General features: G+C 43.2%; 1 protein-coding gene across 1 annotated transcript in view; it reads left to right on the forward strand.

The window, feature by feature from the left end:
• Positions 1-15000, forward strand: part of LOC120551159 (protein FAM13C-like) — an 18558-nt gene that overhangs the window by 3524 nt on the left and 34 nt on the right. Inside the window, 9 exon segments of the mRNA XM_039788367.1 lie at positions 1651-1792; positions 3154-3235; positions 7102-7165; positions 7583-7685; positions 8081-8164; positions 8366-8458; positions 8737-9506; positions 10404-10505; positions 14605-15000. The exon segment at positions 14605-15000 is cut by the window's right edge and continues 34 nt beyond it. Coding sequence (XP_039644301.1) covers positions 1651-1792; positions 3154-3235; positions 7102-7165; positions 7583-7685; positions 8081-8164; positions 8366-8458; positions 8737-9506; positions 10404-10505; positions 14605-14728 — 1564 coding nt within the window. The 3' untranslated portion in view covers positions 14729-15000.

The raw sequence follows: 15000 nt of genomic DNA on the forward strand, positions 1-15000 counted from the left end.
CTCCAGTCAGTGCTAGGTTCTCCAGTCAGTACTAGGTTCTCCAGTCAGTACTAGGTTCTCCAGTCAGTACTAGGTTCTCCAGTCAGTGCTAGGTTCTCCAGTGAGTACTAGGTTCTCCAGTCAGTGCTAGGTTCTCCAGTCAGTGCTAGGTTCTCCAGTCAGTACTAGGTTCTCCAGTCAGTACTAGGTTCTCCAGTCAGTGCTAGGTTCTCCAGTCAGTGCTAGGTTACTAGGTTCTCCAGTCAGTGCTAGGTTCTCCAGTCAGTGCTAGGTTACTAGGTTCTCCGGTCAGTGATAGGTTCTCCAGTCAGTGCTAGGTTACTAGGTTCTCCGGTCAGTGATAGGTTCTCCAGTCAGTGCTAGGTTCTCCAGTCAGTGCTAGGTTCTCCAGTCAGTACTGGGTTCTCCAGTCAGTGCTAAGTTACTAGGTTCTCCGGTCAGTGCTAGGTTCTCCAGTCAGTGCTAGGTTACTAGGTTCTCCAGTCAGTGCTAGGTTCTCCAGTCAGTGCTAGGTTACTAGGTTCTCCGGTCAGTGATAGGTTCTCCAGTCAGTGCTAGGTTACTAGGTTCTCCGGTCAGTGATAGGTTCTCCAGTCAGTACTAGGTTCTCCAGTCAGTACTAGGTTCTCCAGTCAGTACTGGGTTCTCCAGTCAGTGCTAGGTTCTCCAGTCAGTGCTAGGTTCTCCAGTCAGTACTGGGTTCTCCAGTCAGTGCTAGGTTCTCCAGTCGGTACTGGGTTCTCCAGTCAGTGCTAGGTTCTCCAGTCAGTGCTAGGTTCTCCAGTCAGTACTGGGTTCTCCAGTCAGTGCTAGGTTCTCCAGTCAGCTACAGAAAATAACCTTGGTACCGTAAAAACTGTTGGACATTGGAGATGTCTAAGTGAGTATGTTGAGCAATAGGGTATTAAATGCTGTTTAAGGTATGCAGGACAATTAGAATAAACACATTTAAAAATAAACAGAATCCAATGGTAATCTCTTCGTTGTTTAAGTTGCAACCAGTGTAGTGAATCATACATAAAACAGTGATGAGTTTTAAAAGGACAATTTAATATAAATCTGCAAAGCGAATTAAATACAACATTAAGGGGTTTGAGATCGGATTCAAAGGTATTAGTATAAACTATGTCTGCATAATCAATAATTGGTAATACCAGTTGAGAAATAATTTTATTTCTGACTGGAGTTGAAAAACGGTTAATTGATCTGTACAAAGTATTAAGACATCCATATACTTTCTTGATAATGTTATCGATGTGTATCTTAAAAGTAAGGTTGGAATCGAGCCAGAGGCCCAAATATTTAAATTCCTCCACAATCTGCATAAGGGACCCATCTAAAAACTTTATTTCAAAACATGAAGCACAACGGCGATTTGTATGTTATGTATGTTTGATATGTATCGTTGAAAACACCATACAGAAGGACTTCTTCATGTTCAACAGGAGTTTATTAGTGAACAGCCACTGTTGTACTTCATCAAAGTCAGGTTGAAGAGTTTTTTTGAACTTGCAGCAAATTCCGATCAGAGGTATAGATGACAGTGTCATCGGCATAAAGCAATAATTCACAATGAGAACATTCTTCACTTCTTCTTCTTCTTCTTCTTCTTCTTCTTCTTCTTCTTCTTCTGTCTCCGTTTGTCTGCAGGTGTCGGGGTCCGGACCGGGCCGAGGGCTCGGAGGACCAGGCGTGCCCCCCCTCCATCCAGTCCCTCACCAGACACATCCAGGCCCTGAAGAAGAAGGTCCGCCGGTTCGAGGACCAGTTTGAACACGAGATGAACTACCAGGTGTGGTCTCCCTGTAGACCTTCTTTCAGTTTTACTTTGAGTTTTACATTGAGTATTACTTTGAGTTTTACTTTAAGTTTTACTTTCAGTATTACTGTGAGTTTTACTTTGAGTATTACTTTGAGTTTTCCTTTCAGTATTACTGTGAGTTTTACTTTGAGTATTACTTTGAGTTTTCCTTTCAGTATTACTGTGAGTTTTACTGGCTTTAAACTAACTCGTCTTTTTGACCCTTTTGTTGCTTTTCACGATGGTTTTGTCACTTTTTATTTGTGGACATTTTTGTCACTTATTAAAACAACACTAGGTGACTTTTCCCGCTTCGGTCCCCCTACAGGTTGGAAGCGGAATTGTCCATTACATTACATTAATTACATTACATTAGATTACATTAGGTTACTTTACATTAGATTACATTACATTAGGTTACATTACATTAGATTACATTAGGTTACATTAGATTACATTATATTAGGTTACATTACATTAGATTACATTAGGTTACATTACATTAGATTACATTACATTAGATTACATTACATTAGGTTACATTAGATTACATTACATTAGGTTACATTAGATTACATTACATTAGATTAGATTACATTAGGTTACATTAGATTACATTAGATTAGGTTAAATTACATTAGATTACATTACATTAGGTTAAATTAGATTACATTAGATTAGATTACATTAGGTTACATTACATTAGATTACATTAGGTTAAATTACATTAGATTACATTACATTAGGTTAAATTACATTAGATTACATTACATTAGATTACATTGATTACATTACATTAGTTTACATTAGATTACATTACATTAGTTTACATTACATTAGATTACATTACATTAGTTTACATTACATTAGGTTACATTAGATTAAATTAGGTTATATTACATTAGATTGCATTACATTGGATTACATTAGTTTACATTAGGTTACATTACATTACATTGGATTACATTACATTAGTTTACATTAGATTACATTAGTTTACATTAGATTACATTACATTACATTTGTTTACATTACATTGGATTACATTAGATTACATTACATTGGATTACATTAGATTACATTACATTAGTTTACATTACATTACATTAGATTTCATTGCATTACATTACATTAAATTACATTGCATTAGATTACATTACATTACATTATATTAGATTACATTGCATTACATTACATTAGATTACATTACATTGCATTACATTGCATTACATTACATTACATTACATTATTATTATTATTGTTAATATGAACTAGTTTGAGTTGCTGATTTTAAAATGTTGAGTGTTTGGAGTGGGCTGTTCTCTAAAGACGTTGTGTTTTCTGTGTCCTAGCCGTCCCACAACGATAAATACTCCAACCCAGAGATGGTCCGAGTCATGGGGGACCTGGCCAAGGCTCGCAAACAGCTCAAAGGTCAGAAGGTCTCACACACACACACACACACACACACACACACACACACACACACACACACACACACACACACACACACACACACACACACACACACGCAACAGCTCAAAGGTCAGAAGATCAAACTCACTCACACTGGAAAGTTCATGTTTCTGCTTTAAATGCTCTGTCGAAGCTGCAGAGGAAACACATACGCACACGCCAGACTCGCACACAAACATACACACACACACACACACACAGACACAGCCACATACGCACACACCAGACAGACACACACAGACACACAAAGAGAAACACACAGACACATACACACACACCAGACAGACACACACAGACAGAGACACACAGAAATAATGTATGCATAATGTGTGTTTGTTGTCGACAGTAATTGCTGAATAAATGAACCATAATGTAGTAAATATACATGAGAAGTAATGAATGAATATCTGCAGAAACCTGTAGTAGAAGTAGAGACAGAAGTTTAACCTCTAGTAGAAGTAGAGACAGAAGTTTAACCTGTAGTAGTAGTAGAGACAGAGGTTTAACCTGTAGTAGAAGTAGAGACAGAGGTTTAACCTGTAGTAGAAGTAGAGACAGAAGTTTAACCTCTAGTAGAAGTAGAGACAGAGGTTTAACCTGTAGTAGAAGTAGAGACAGAGGTTTAACCTGTAGTAGAAGTAGAGACAGAAGTTTAACCTCTAGTAGAAGTAGAGACAGAGGTTTAACCTGTAGTAGAAGTAGAGACAGAGGTTTAACCTCTAGTAGAAGTAGAGACAGAAGTTTAACCTCTAGTAGAAGTAGAGACAGAAGTTTAACCTGTAGTAGAAGTAGAGACAGAAGTTTAACCTGTAGTAGAAGTACAGACAGAAGTTTAACCTGTAGTAGTAGTAGTAGAGACAGAGGTTTAACCTCTAGTAGAAGTAGAGACAGAGGTTTAACCTGTAGTAGAAGTACAGACAGAAGTTTAACCTGTAGTAGTAGTAGAGACAGAAGTTTAACCTGTAGTAGAAGTAGAGACAGAGGTTTAACCTGTAGTAGAAGTAGAGACAGAGGTTTAACCTGTAGTAGAAGTAGAGACAGAAGTTTAACCTCTAGTAGAAGTAGAGACAGAGGTTTAACCTGTAGTAGAAGTAGAGACAGAGGTTTAACCTGTAGTAGAAGTACAGACAGAAGTTTAACCTGTAGTAGTAGTAGAGACAGAAGTTTAACCTCTAGTAGAAGTAGAGACAGAGGTTTAACCCTTAGTAGTAGTAGAGACAGAAGTTTAACCTGTAGTAGAAGTAGAGACAGAAGTCTAACCTGTAGTAGAGGTAGAGACAGAAGTTTAACCTGTAGTAACCTGTAGTAGTAGTAGAAACAGAAGTTTAACCTTTAGTAGTAGTAGAAACAGAAGTTTAACCTGTAGTAACCTGCAGTAGTAGTAGAGACAGATGTTTAAACTGTAGTAGTAGTAGAGACAGAAGTTTAACCTGTAGTAACCTGTAGTAGTAGTAGAGACAGAGGTTTAACCTGTAGTAGTAGTAGAAACAGAAGTTTAACCTGTAGTAGTAGTAGTAGTAGAAACAGAAGTTTAACCTGTAGTAACCTGCAGTAGTAGTAGAGACAGAGGTTTAACCTGTAGTAGTAGTAGAAACAGACGTTTAACCTGTAGTAACCTGTAGTAGTAGTAGAGACAGAAGTTTAACCTGTAGTAGTAGTAGTAGAAACAGAAGTTTAACCTGTAGTAGTAGTAGTAGAAACAGAAGTTTAACCTGTAATAACCTGTAGTAGTAGTAGAGACAGAAGTTTAACCTGTAGTAGTAGTAGAAACAGAAGTTTAACCTGTAGTAGTAGAAACAGAGGTTTAAGCTTTAGTAGTAGAGACAGAAGTTTAACCTGTAGTAGTAGTAGTAGAGACAGAAGTTTAACCTGTAGTAGTAGTAGTAGAGACAGAAGTTTAACCTGTAGTAGTAGAGACAGAAGTTTAACCTGTAGTAGTAGAGACAGAAGTTTAACCTGTAGTAGAAGTAGAGACAGAAGTTTAACCTGTAGTAGAAGTAGAGACAGAAGTTTAACCTGTAGTAGAAGTAGAGACAGAGGTTTAAGCTTTAGTAGTAGTAGTAGAGACAGAAGTTTAACCTGTAGTAGTAGTAGTAGAGACAGAAGTTTAACCTGTAGTAGTAGAAACAGAGGTTTAACCTGTAGTAGAAGTAGAGACAGAAGTTTAACCTGTAGTAGTAGTAGTAGTAGTAGAGACAGAAGTTTAACCTGTAGTAGTAGAAACAGAGGTTTAACCTCTAGTAGAAGTAGAGACAGAAGTTTAACCTGTAGTAGTAGAAACAGAGGTTTAACCTGTAGTAGAAGTAGAGACAGAAGTTTAACCTGTAGTAGAAGTAGAGACAGAGGTTTAACCTGTAGTAGAAGTAGAGACAGAAGTTTAACCTGTAGTAGAAGTAGAGACAGAGGTTTAACCTGTAGTAGAAGTAGAGACAGAAGTTTAACCTCTAGTAGAAGTAGAGACAGAGGTTTAACCTGTAGTAGAAGTAGAGACAGAAGTTTAACCTCTAGTAGAAGTAGAGACAGAAGTTTAACCTGTAGTAGTAGAAACAGAGGTTTAACCTGTAGTAGAAGTAGAGACAGAAGTTTAACCTCTAGTAGAAGTAGAGACAGAAGTTTAACCTGTAGTAGTAGAAACAGAGGTTTAACCTGTAGTAGAAGTAGAGACAGAAGTTTAACCTCTAGTAGAAGTAGAGACAGAAGTTTAACCTCTAGTAGAAGTAGAGGCAGAAGTTTAACCTCTAGTAGAAGTAGAGACAGAAGTTTAACCTGTAGTAGAAGTAGAGACAGAAGTTTAACCTGTAGTAGAAGTAGAGGCAGAAGTTTAACCTCTAGTAGAAGTAGAGACAGAAGTTTAACCTGTAGTAGAAGTAGAGGCAGAAGTTTAACCTCTAGTAGAAGTAGAGACAGAAGTTTAACCTGTAGTAGAAGTAGAGACAGAAGTTTAACCTGTAGTAGTAGTAGAGACAGAAGTTTAACCTCTAGTAGTAGTAGAGACAGAAGTTTAACCTGTAGTAGAAGTAGAGGCAGAAGTTTAACCTCTAGTAGAAGTAGAGACAGAAGTTTAACCTGTAGTAGAAGTAGAGACAGAAGTTTAACCTGTAGTAGAAGTAGAGGCAGAAGTTTAACCTCTAGTAGAAGTAGAGACAGAAGTTTAACCTCTAGTAGTAGTAGAGACAGAAGTTTAACCTGTAGTAGTAGTAGAGACAGAAGTTTAACCTCTAGTAGAAGTAGAGACAGAAGTTTAACCTCTAGTAGTAGTAGAGACAGAAGTTTAACCTCTAGTAGTAGTAGAGACAGAAGTTTAACCTGTAGTAGAAGTAGAGGCAGAAGTTTAACCTCTAGTAGAAGTAGAGACAGAAGTTTAACCTGTAGTAGAAGTAGAGACAGAGGTTTAACCTGTAGTAGAAGTAGAGACAGAAGTTTAACCTGTAGTAGAAGTAGAGACAGAGGTTTAACCTGTAGTATTAGAGACAGAGGTTTAACCTGTAGTATTAGAGACAGAAGTTTAACCTGTAGTAGAAGTAGAGACAGAAGTTTAACCTGTAGTAGTAGTAGAGACAGAAGTTTAACCTGTAGTATTAGAGACAGAGGTTTAACCTGTAGTAGTAGAGACAGAAGTTTAACCTGTAGTAGAAGTAGAGACTGAGGTTTAACCTGTAGTATTAGAGACAGAGGTTTAACCTGTAGTAGAAGTAGAGACAGAAGTTTAACCTGTAGTAGAAGTAGAGACAGAAGTTTAACCTGTAGTAGAAGTAGAGACAGAAGTTTAACCTGTAGTAGAAGTAGAGACAGAAGTTTAATATTTAGCATGTGTGTTTCTGCAGAGATGAGACTCAGACAGTCGGTGTTTGAGTCCGATGAGCCGGACGGACCAGAGAACAGCTGCAGGTAAACCGCTACACACCACGGTAACGGTAACAGGCCGGCTCCGTTATAACGTAATGTCAGCTCCAACACTAGAGAAACAGCGGACAGAGAGCAGCGTAGAGATCTGCTCTACTAACATTCAAATAAGAAACATAAATAGACTGTCCTATGCGAGGTGTGTACGGCCCTTTCACACAGAAATGGACCACTATATTAGTAGCTAAAAGTAACTTTAATGGATAAACATTTCAGACATTCAGCTTCACTCCAAGTCGTAGTAGCCCAGATGGCTTGTAGTGGCCAAAGCAACCTAAAGAGTGTGTGTGTGTGCCTGCTTGTGTCTGTGTCTCTGTATATGTGTGTGTCTGTCTGTCTGTCTGTCTGTCTGTCTGTCTGTCTGTCTGTCTGTCTGTCTGTCTGTCTGTCTGTGTGTTGCAGGTCGCCGATGGACCAGCATCCGTCTCTGGAGGAAACGGTGGAGTCTCTATTCAGACGTCTGAGAGAGAAGAAACAGGCTCTGGGTCTGCCAGACGACACCAAGGTCCCTGAACGCACCATTACACCAAACTGTTAATGTTCTGCCCGTTTTAGTTTACTCTGAAGGCCCTGACTCACCGAGCCGGGGGTCGGCCGTCAGACCTAGTGGGGTTGTCTTGTTATTCTGGATCTAGACTTTTAAATGTCAATATACATTCACAACAGCAACAGGCGCCATATTGCCGAGCCAGCCAGCAGCGAACACAGACATATTTGAGTTAGTGTGACGCTGTCAGGGGTGCAGCTCTGGACACAGACACACATATTGTTATTCACAATTTTATACGAGTAGAACGACATACACACAGACACACACACACACACAGACACACACACACAGAGACACCCATTGGAGGAGAAGTTGGAGGAGAAGTTGAGCGTCATGTTTACCTCTTGCAGGAGATGACTCAGGCTCAGCTGGTGCTGGAGAAGATCACTCTGCAGAAATGTCTGCTCTACTTTGAGAGTCTGCACGGCCGAGCGGTGAGCCAAACACACTCAGCAAGCTCCTTACACAGTACTGATGTGAAGAGAAGAAAGATTGTTGAACAAAAGTAATGAGTAGATCCTGTGAAAATATAAAGAAACTAGAAGTAACCAATCCTCTGTCTGTCTGTCTGTCTGTCTGTCTGTCTCCCTCTCTCTCTGTCTGCCTGTCTGTCTGTCTGTCTGCCTGTCTCTCAGGGAGTGAAACAGAAGAACGTGGTGAAGCCGCTCTATGACAGATACCAGCTGATCAAACGTTTACTGTGTGCCAGCCCGACTATCACCACCATAGTAAGATACGCGCGCACACACACACAACACACACACACACACACAGACACACACACACACACACAGACACACACACACACACACAGACACACACACACAGACACACACACACACACACACACAGACACACATATTCTGACTTTAAAATACTCAACTTTTTCTTTTAAAATATTCTGTCTTTCGAAGTCTTTGCTACGCTACAATAATGTGACTTTAGATCGGTGAAACTAGCTGTGAGGACTGCAGAGTTTCTGATGTAGCGACTGTTTGTGTCTCAGGAGGAAGAGGACGGTTCTGATGAAGACTCCCTGCCCGCCACTGCCCCCCCTCCCCCCCGCACAGCGTCCAGCGAGAGGGGCGTCGAGCGGGACAGCCAGCCGCGGGACGGCGAGCAGCGGGACGGCGAGCAGCGGGACAGCCAGCAGCGGGACAGCCAGCAGCGGGACGGCGAGCAGCGGGACAGCCAGCAGCGGGACAGCCAGCAGCGGGACAGCCAGCAGCGGGACGGCGAGCAGCGGGACAGCCAGCAGCGGGACAGCCAGCAGCGGGACAGCCAGCAGCGGGACAGCCAGCAGCGGACAGCCAGCAGCGGGACAGCCAGCAGCGGGACGGGCGAGCAGCGGGACGGCCAGCAGCGGGACAGCCAGCAGCAGGATGGCGAGCAGCGGGACAGCCAGCAGCGGGACAGCCAGCAGCGGGACAGCCAGCAGCGGGACAGCCAGCAGCGGGACGGCCAGCAGCAGGACGGCCAGCAGCGGGACAGCCAGCAGCGGGACAGCCAGCAGCAGGATGGCGAGCAGCGGGACAGCCAGCAGCGGGACAGCCAGCAGCGGGACAGCCAGCAGCGGGACAGCCAGCAGCAGGATGGCGAGCAGCGGGACAGCCAGCAGCAGGATGGCGAGCAGCGGGACAGCCAGCAGCGGGACAGCCAGCAGCGGGACAGCCAGCAGCGGGACAGTGAGCCGGCCTTGGTGTCCCCGTTAGCCGAAGTGAAGAACGTCTGTCCGCCTGCGGCTCTCACAACAGCCAACCTGCACGAAGCCTCCAGGTCTGTAGACGCTGATCTCATGTCGTAGAAACTGCCTCCTTGACTCCTCCACTTGCCTCCTTTCCTCACGTCTTAGTCCCCCAGAGTAACCGAGGAAATGTGTTTTCTCTGTGTCTCTGTGTCTGTCTGTCTGTCTGTCTGTGTGTCTCTGTGTCTGTCTGTCTGTCTGTGTGTCTCTGTCTGTGTGTGTCTGTGTGTCTGTCTGTCTGTCTGTGTGTGTGTGTCTCTGTGTGTCTCTGTGTGTGTCTGTCTGTCTGTCTGTCTGTCTGTGTGTCTCTGTGTCTGTCTGTCTGTCTGTCTGTGTGTCTCTGTGTCTGTCTGTCTGTCTGTGTGTCTCTGTCTGTGTGTGTGTGTCTGTGTGTCTGTCTGTCTGTCTGTGTGTGTCTGTCTGTCTGTGTCTGTGTCTGTGTGTGTCTGTGTCTGTCTGTCTGTCTGTCTGTGTCTGTGTGTCTCTGTGTGTGTCTGTCTGTGTCTGTCTGTCTGTGTGTGTCTGTCTGTCTGTGTCTCTGTGTGTGTCTGTCTGTCTGTGTCTGTGTGTGTCTGTCTGTCTGTCTGTCTGTGTCTGTGTGTCTCTGTGTGTGTCTGTCTGTGTCTGTCTGTCTGTGTGTGTGTCTCTGTCTCTGTGTCTGTCTGTCTGTCTGTCTGTGTGTGTCTGTGTGTGTCTGTGTGTGTCTGTGTCTGTCTGTCTGTCTGTCTGTGTGTGTCTGTGTCTGTCTGTCTGTCTGTCTGTGTGTGTTCTTTCTGACCACGGTGGGCAATCTGGAGCAGGAGAAGTTAACCCTCTCATTGATTTCATGTTGTTTATGGAGAACCATTAGCAGAGGACCAATCAGATCAGAGCCCTGAGAAGGAGCTCCCGCCTCCTGACTAACTGTGCGTCTCGTCTCCGTCCTGCAGGTCTGATCTGCTGCGCTGTCTGCGCCAGACGAGGGCGGAGAAGAAGCTGCGCCGTAAAGCTCTGAGAGAGTTCGAGGACGAGTTTCACCGCCAGACGGGAAGGTGAGAGACCCACGGACCAATCAGGAAGCCCAGACCGCCGCCATAGACTTACACTTCTCTTTATTGATCCTTTTGGGATGACTCCCGCAAGGAAATTAGATTTCCAGCAGCAGATTTGAGCAGCTTACAAAACACTCTTTTAAATAAAGAGATACAGTATAGAAAAAATAAAGTATAAGAACAACAATAAGCCATGTTCGTTTGTTTGTTTACACGTCCCCTATATAGGCCTATGCTGTCAAGAGAAGACAGTGTCTTCCATGGGTCAAACATCCATTAAATAATAATTTAATTTAAATAATTTAAATAACCTCTTAAATTTGTTCTGTAATTCAAAATCCGTGGCTCCAAACGGCAATAATATTATCATCACAAGAAAGATAAAGGTCTGGCGAACACATTGTTGTGGTTTTTATGTTTGTGGTGTCAAGTATATGGGACACAGAGCAGGTAACAAACAGGGAACCATCTGCGTCCTTTCAGATATTTCTTTTCGTTATTTCTATCGGCAGTTGGTATGAAGAGAGCCAAAAGTTTAAGTCCGGTGGACTCCATAGTTGCATGTCTGCGACCGGCACAACATTTCCAACATTTTGACCAACTATGGTGTATGAAGAGTGAAAACTGTAGGGGAGACAGGAATTTGTTTGGAAAACTTTCAAAGAATCATAATGCAGCTTCACCCTCTAGCTCTCAGCATTCTCTCCCCATACAAACACAATGGAAAATCTCAACCGGTCTGAAGAAGTACTGCAGCTTCATTTTTGTTACAGTTTCTATCTGCAGTTGGTATGAAGAGAGCCAAAAGTTTAAGTCCGGTGGACTCCATAGTTGCATGTCTGCGACCGGCACAACATTTCCAACATTGTGACCAACCATGATGTATGAAGAGTGAAAACTGTAGGGGAGAGAGCAGTTTTTTTGGAAAGATTTCACGCTACGTTTACACATGGTCGGCCATTTTCATAAACAGACATTTCACCCTCTCCGTTTTCAAAAATAACATCGTGCACAGCTGTCAGTTTTCAGAAAAGTGTTCGTTTACACGTACCTTTGTGTATATATAATGCCGTCGATGCCGACGAGAACACGCCAGACCTGTAGGTGGCGGTGTAAACGAGAAGCTCAAGCCCGCGTCAGCCAATCAGAATCCAGAAAATAGCGACAACAGCAACGACTCGCTTCCTCTCTCTTCTCTCGGCTGCCTGAACCTCCGTTTGTCTCCGTTTACATACATACCTGCGAACGAAGATTTCAAAAAAATCTCCATTCTGGCCGCAACGTGACATCGTGACTTTGCGTAAACGTGCACGCCACTTTCCGTTAAGCCAAGTGGCGTGTTATCCGGCGTCGCCACGTTGCGTGTTATTGCGAGAACGTGACGTTATGCTACTCGCTACGGCGAAAATTCACTCGTAATGTAGGTCAGTGGAGGGCGAACGGCGTCGATAAACACGCTAAAAAGCGAGTATGCGTCTCGATAACACGCCAAAATGGCGTACGACTTGGCGTGTCGTACATACACCACTTCATGAGATCAGTCTGCCGGCCGGAGGTTTTTAGAAAGACTCGATTTCGGAGGCGAATTCTCCGTTTGCGTGTAAACAAAGAGCACAAATGAAGGGACATGTCTCTGTAACCCTATCAGGCAGGCCGCAGGCCCCAGAAAAGTCTGCCTCTGCGTTGTGTTTATTTAGGGCGTTGGAGATACCAGGGCGCGTGGCAGGGACAGGAAAACAGGAGACCAAATGGTGGTTGAGACAAGCAAAACTCCTCCCATTTATTGAGCCTTTTGGGAAACAAGAGAGAATATCACACAACCAGTTAAGAACAACAATCTGGCCCATAATAAACCACAGTATCAAATAAACCTTAGCTGCCCCTCTTAGCATTAAGCACTAGTTACTCAGCTAGCTCCATGTGTCTGCTTAAAGCGCCCATATTCTGCTCATTTTCAGGTTCATAACTGTATTTTAAGGTTGTACCAGAATAGGTTTACATGTTTTAATTTTCAAAAAACACCATATTGTTGTTGTACTGCACAGCTCTCTCTCACTGCTGCAGATCCTCTTTTCACCTGGTTTCTGTTTTAGCTACAGAGTGAGACCTCTTTTCTTCTTCTTCTTCTTCTGTACTATCTTTGATTGCACTCGCACATGCTCAGTAGCTCAGATGTAGATCATGTCAGCTAGCTAACTCTAGAGACAGTAAAAGAAAGCCTGTTTCTCCAACTTCAGTCAGTTACAAGGCAGGATCAGCTGGGAGACTTCTTCTAAATAAGGGCGCACATGGAAGTAGTTCTTTTGTAGATTATGGTGAACTTGTGTGTGTTGTAGCACTTTGCTTTTGCTATTGAGAACGACGTAGCATGCTAGCGTTAGCATTAGCATGCTAATGCTAACGGTTAGCATGCTAACGAGCTAACGGTTGTGGTTAGCCAGCTCATTTCGGACTGTGACGTCACAGTAGAAGAATCACCAGAAGAAGTGATTTTTTTCATAATATGGGCACTTTAACATGAAGAACATAAATGCTGGATTAAGCTAGCTTGCCTCATACACACACTTAGCTAGCCACTAGCATTAGCTGTGGGCTTCTTAAACATTGGCTCACACGGCCCACATATTCTGTTCAACCATCTACACAATGCAACTTCAAACAGCTGTAATATACAAAAATTGTTGCACCAAACAACTTATTTTATGATTTAAATCAACGTTTCAATGTTACAGTGCTCTGATACATGGCTTACCTTTTGGGAAACAAAAGAGAATATGACCTATGGTGGCCGCGGAGGGTCATAAAGAAAAAAGCCAAACAGAAACGGAGCACTCAAATTCAAACAAAGGCAGAACAGAACACTTACACTTACCTTACATCTCCATTTATCAAAATAACCATGTACGTGTAAACAGGGCCTCTGTTAGAAGTCAAAGATCTGCTTTCAAAGTACACTTACACGAGTATTACCAGAAGCCACCCTGCTTAACAAGGTGGAGCTGATTGTACCTGCTGGGGAGTCTAATCTGTAGTAATGCATCAGCTTTACCCCTGTGGTTAAGGTTTCTGCTGCGACAAACGCTGGAAAAATCACATAAGCAAATAAACTAAATAATAATGTAATATATTTGCTTATATGATGATGATGACAACGCAAAAAAATAATTTTTTTTGATTTCCTGATTATGTTGTTCACAGTTTTATACGAGAAGAACGAGAAACACACACACAGACTAGGACAGACACACACACACACAGACTAGGACAGACAGACACACACACACACACACACACACACACACACACACACAGACACACACACACACAAAACAGACTAGGACAAGACAGACACACACACACACAGAGACAGACACACACACAGACAGACACACACACACACACAGAGACAGACACACACACACAGACTAGGACAGACAGACACACACTCACACACAGAGACAGACACACACACTCACAGACAGACACACACACACATACAGAGACAGACACACACACACAGAGACAGACACACACACAGACTAGGACAGACAGACAGATACACACACACACACACAGAGACAGACACACACACACACACAGAACAAAACACCCACACACACACACACACACAGAACAACACACAGACACACACACACACACACACACACACACAGACACACACACACACAGACTAGGATAGACAGACACACACACACACACACACACACACAACCAGCACACACACAGACACACACACACACACCCACACAGAGAAGACACACTATACAAACACACAGACACACACACACACACACATACAGACAGACACACAGAAACAACACACACAATACACACAGACAGACACACACACACAGAAACACAAACATACACAGACAGACAGACACACACACACACACACACACACACACAGACACACACACACACAGACACACACACACACACACACACACAGAGACATACACAGACAGACACACCTATACAAACACACAGACACACACACACACACAGACACACACACACAGACACACACACACCCCCCCCTCCGTAGCATTAGCTGAGTCTTGTTGTGTCTGCCCAGGGTCTTCCAGAAGGAGGACCGTTCTCCGATGAAGGAGGAGTACCAGGACTACAAGCAGCTGAAAGCTAAGCTCCGCCTACTGGAAGTCCTGCTCAGCAAACAGGAAGTCCCCAGACCCATGTGACAGGAAACAGGAAGTCCCCAGAGCCATGTGACATGAAACCGAAGTGGCCAAAAGCCCTGAAACGGCAGAGCGGAGGCTAACGGAGGCTAACGTAGCTCCGACTCAGCTGCTACGTCTACAGTATGTTGTTTCAGAGCCTGGGATTGGCCGACAGTTGAACCAATCACTATTCTTGCATGCAAAAAATGCAAAAAAAATGCAAAGTCATGTTTCTGTAGAACGGGAAAGACTCTTCCACTTCCTCTCCAAACTGTAAAAACTGTAAATACTCC

The sequence above is a fragment of the Perca fluviatilis genome, chromosome 2, assembly GCF_010015445.1.
Source record: "Perca fluviatilis chromosome 2, GENO_Pfluv_1.0, whole genome shotgun sequence".
Taxonomy (NCBI): domain Eukaryota; kingdom Metazoa; phylum Chordata; class Actinopteri; order Perciformes; family Percidae; genus Perca; species Perca fluviatilis.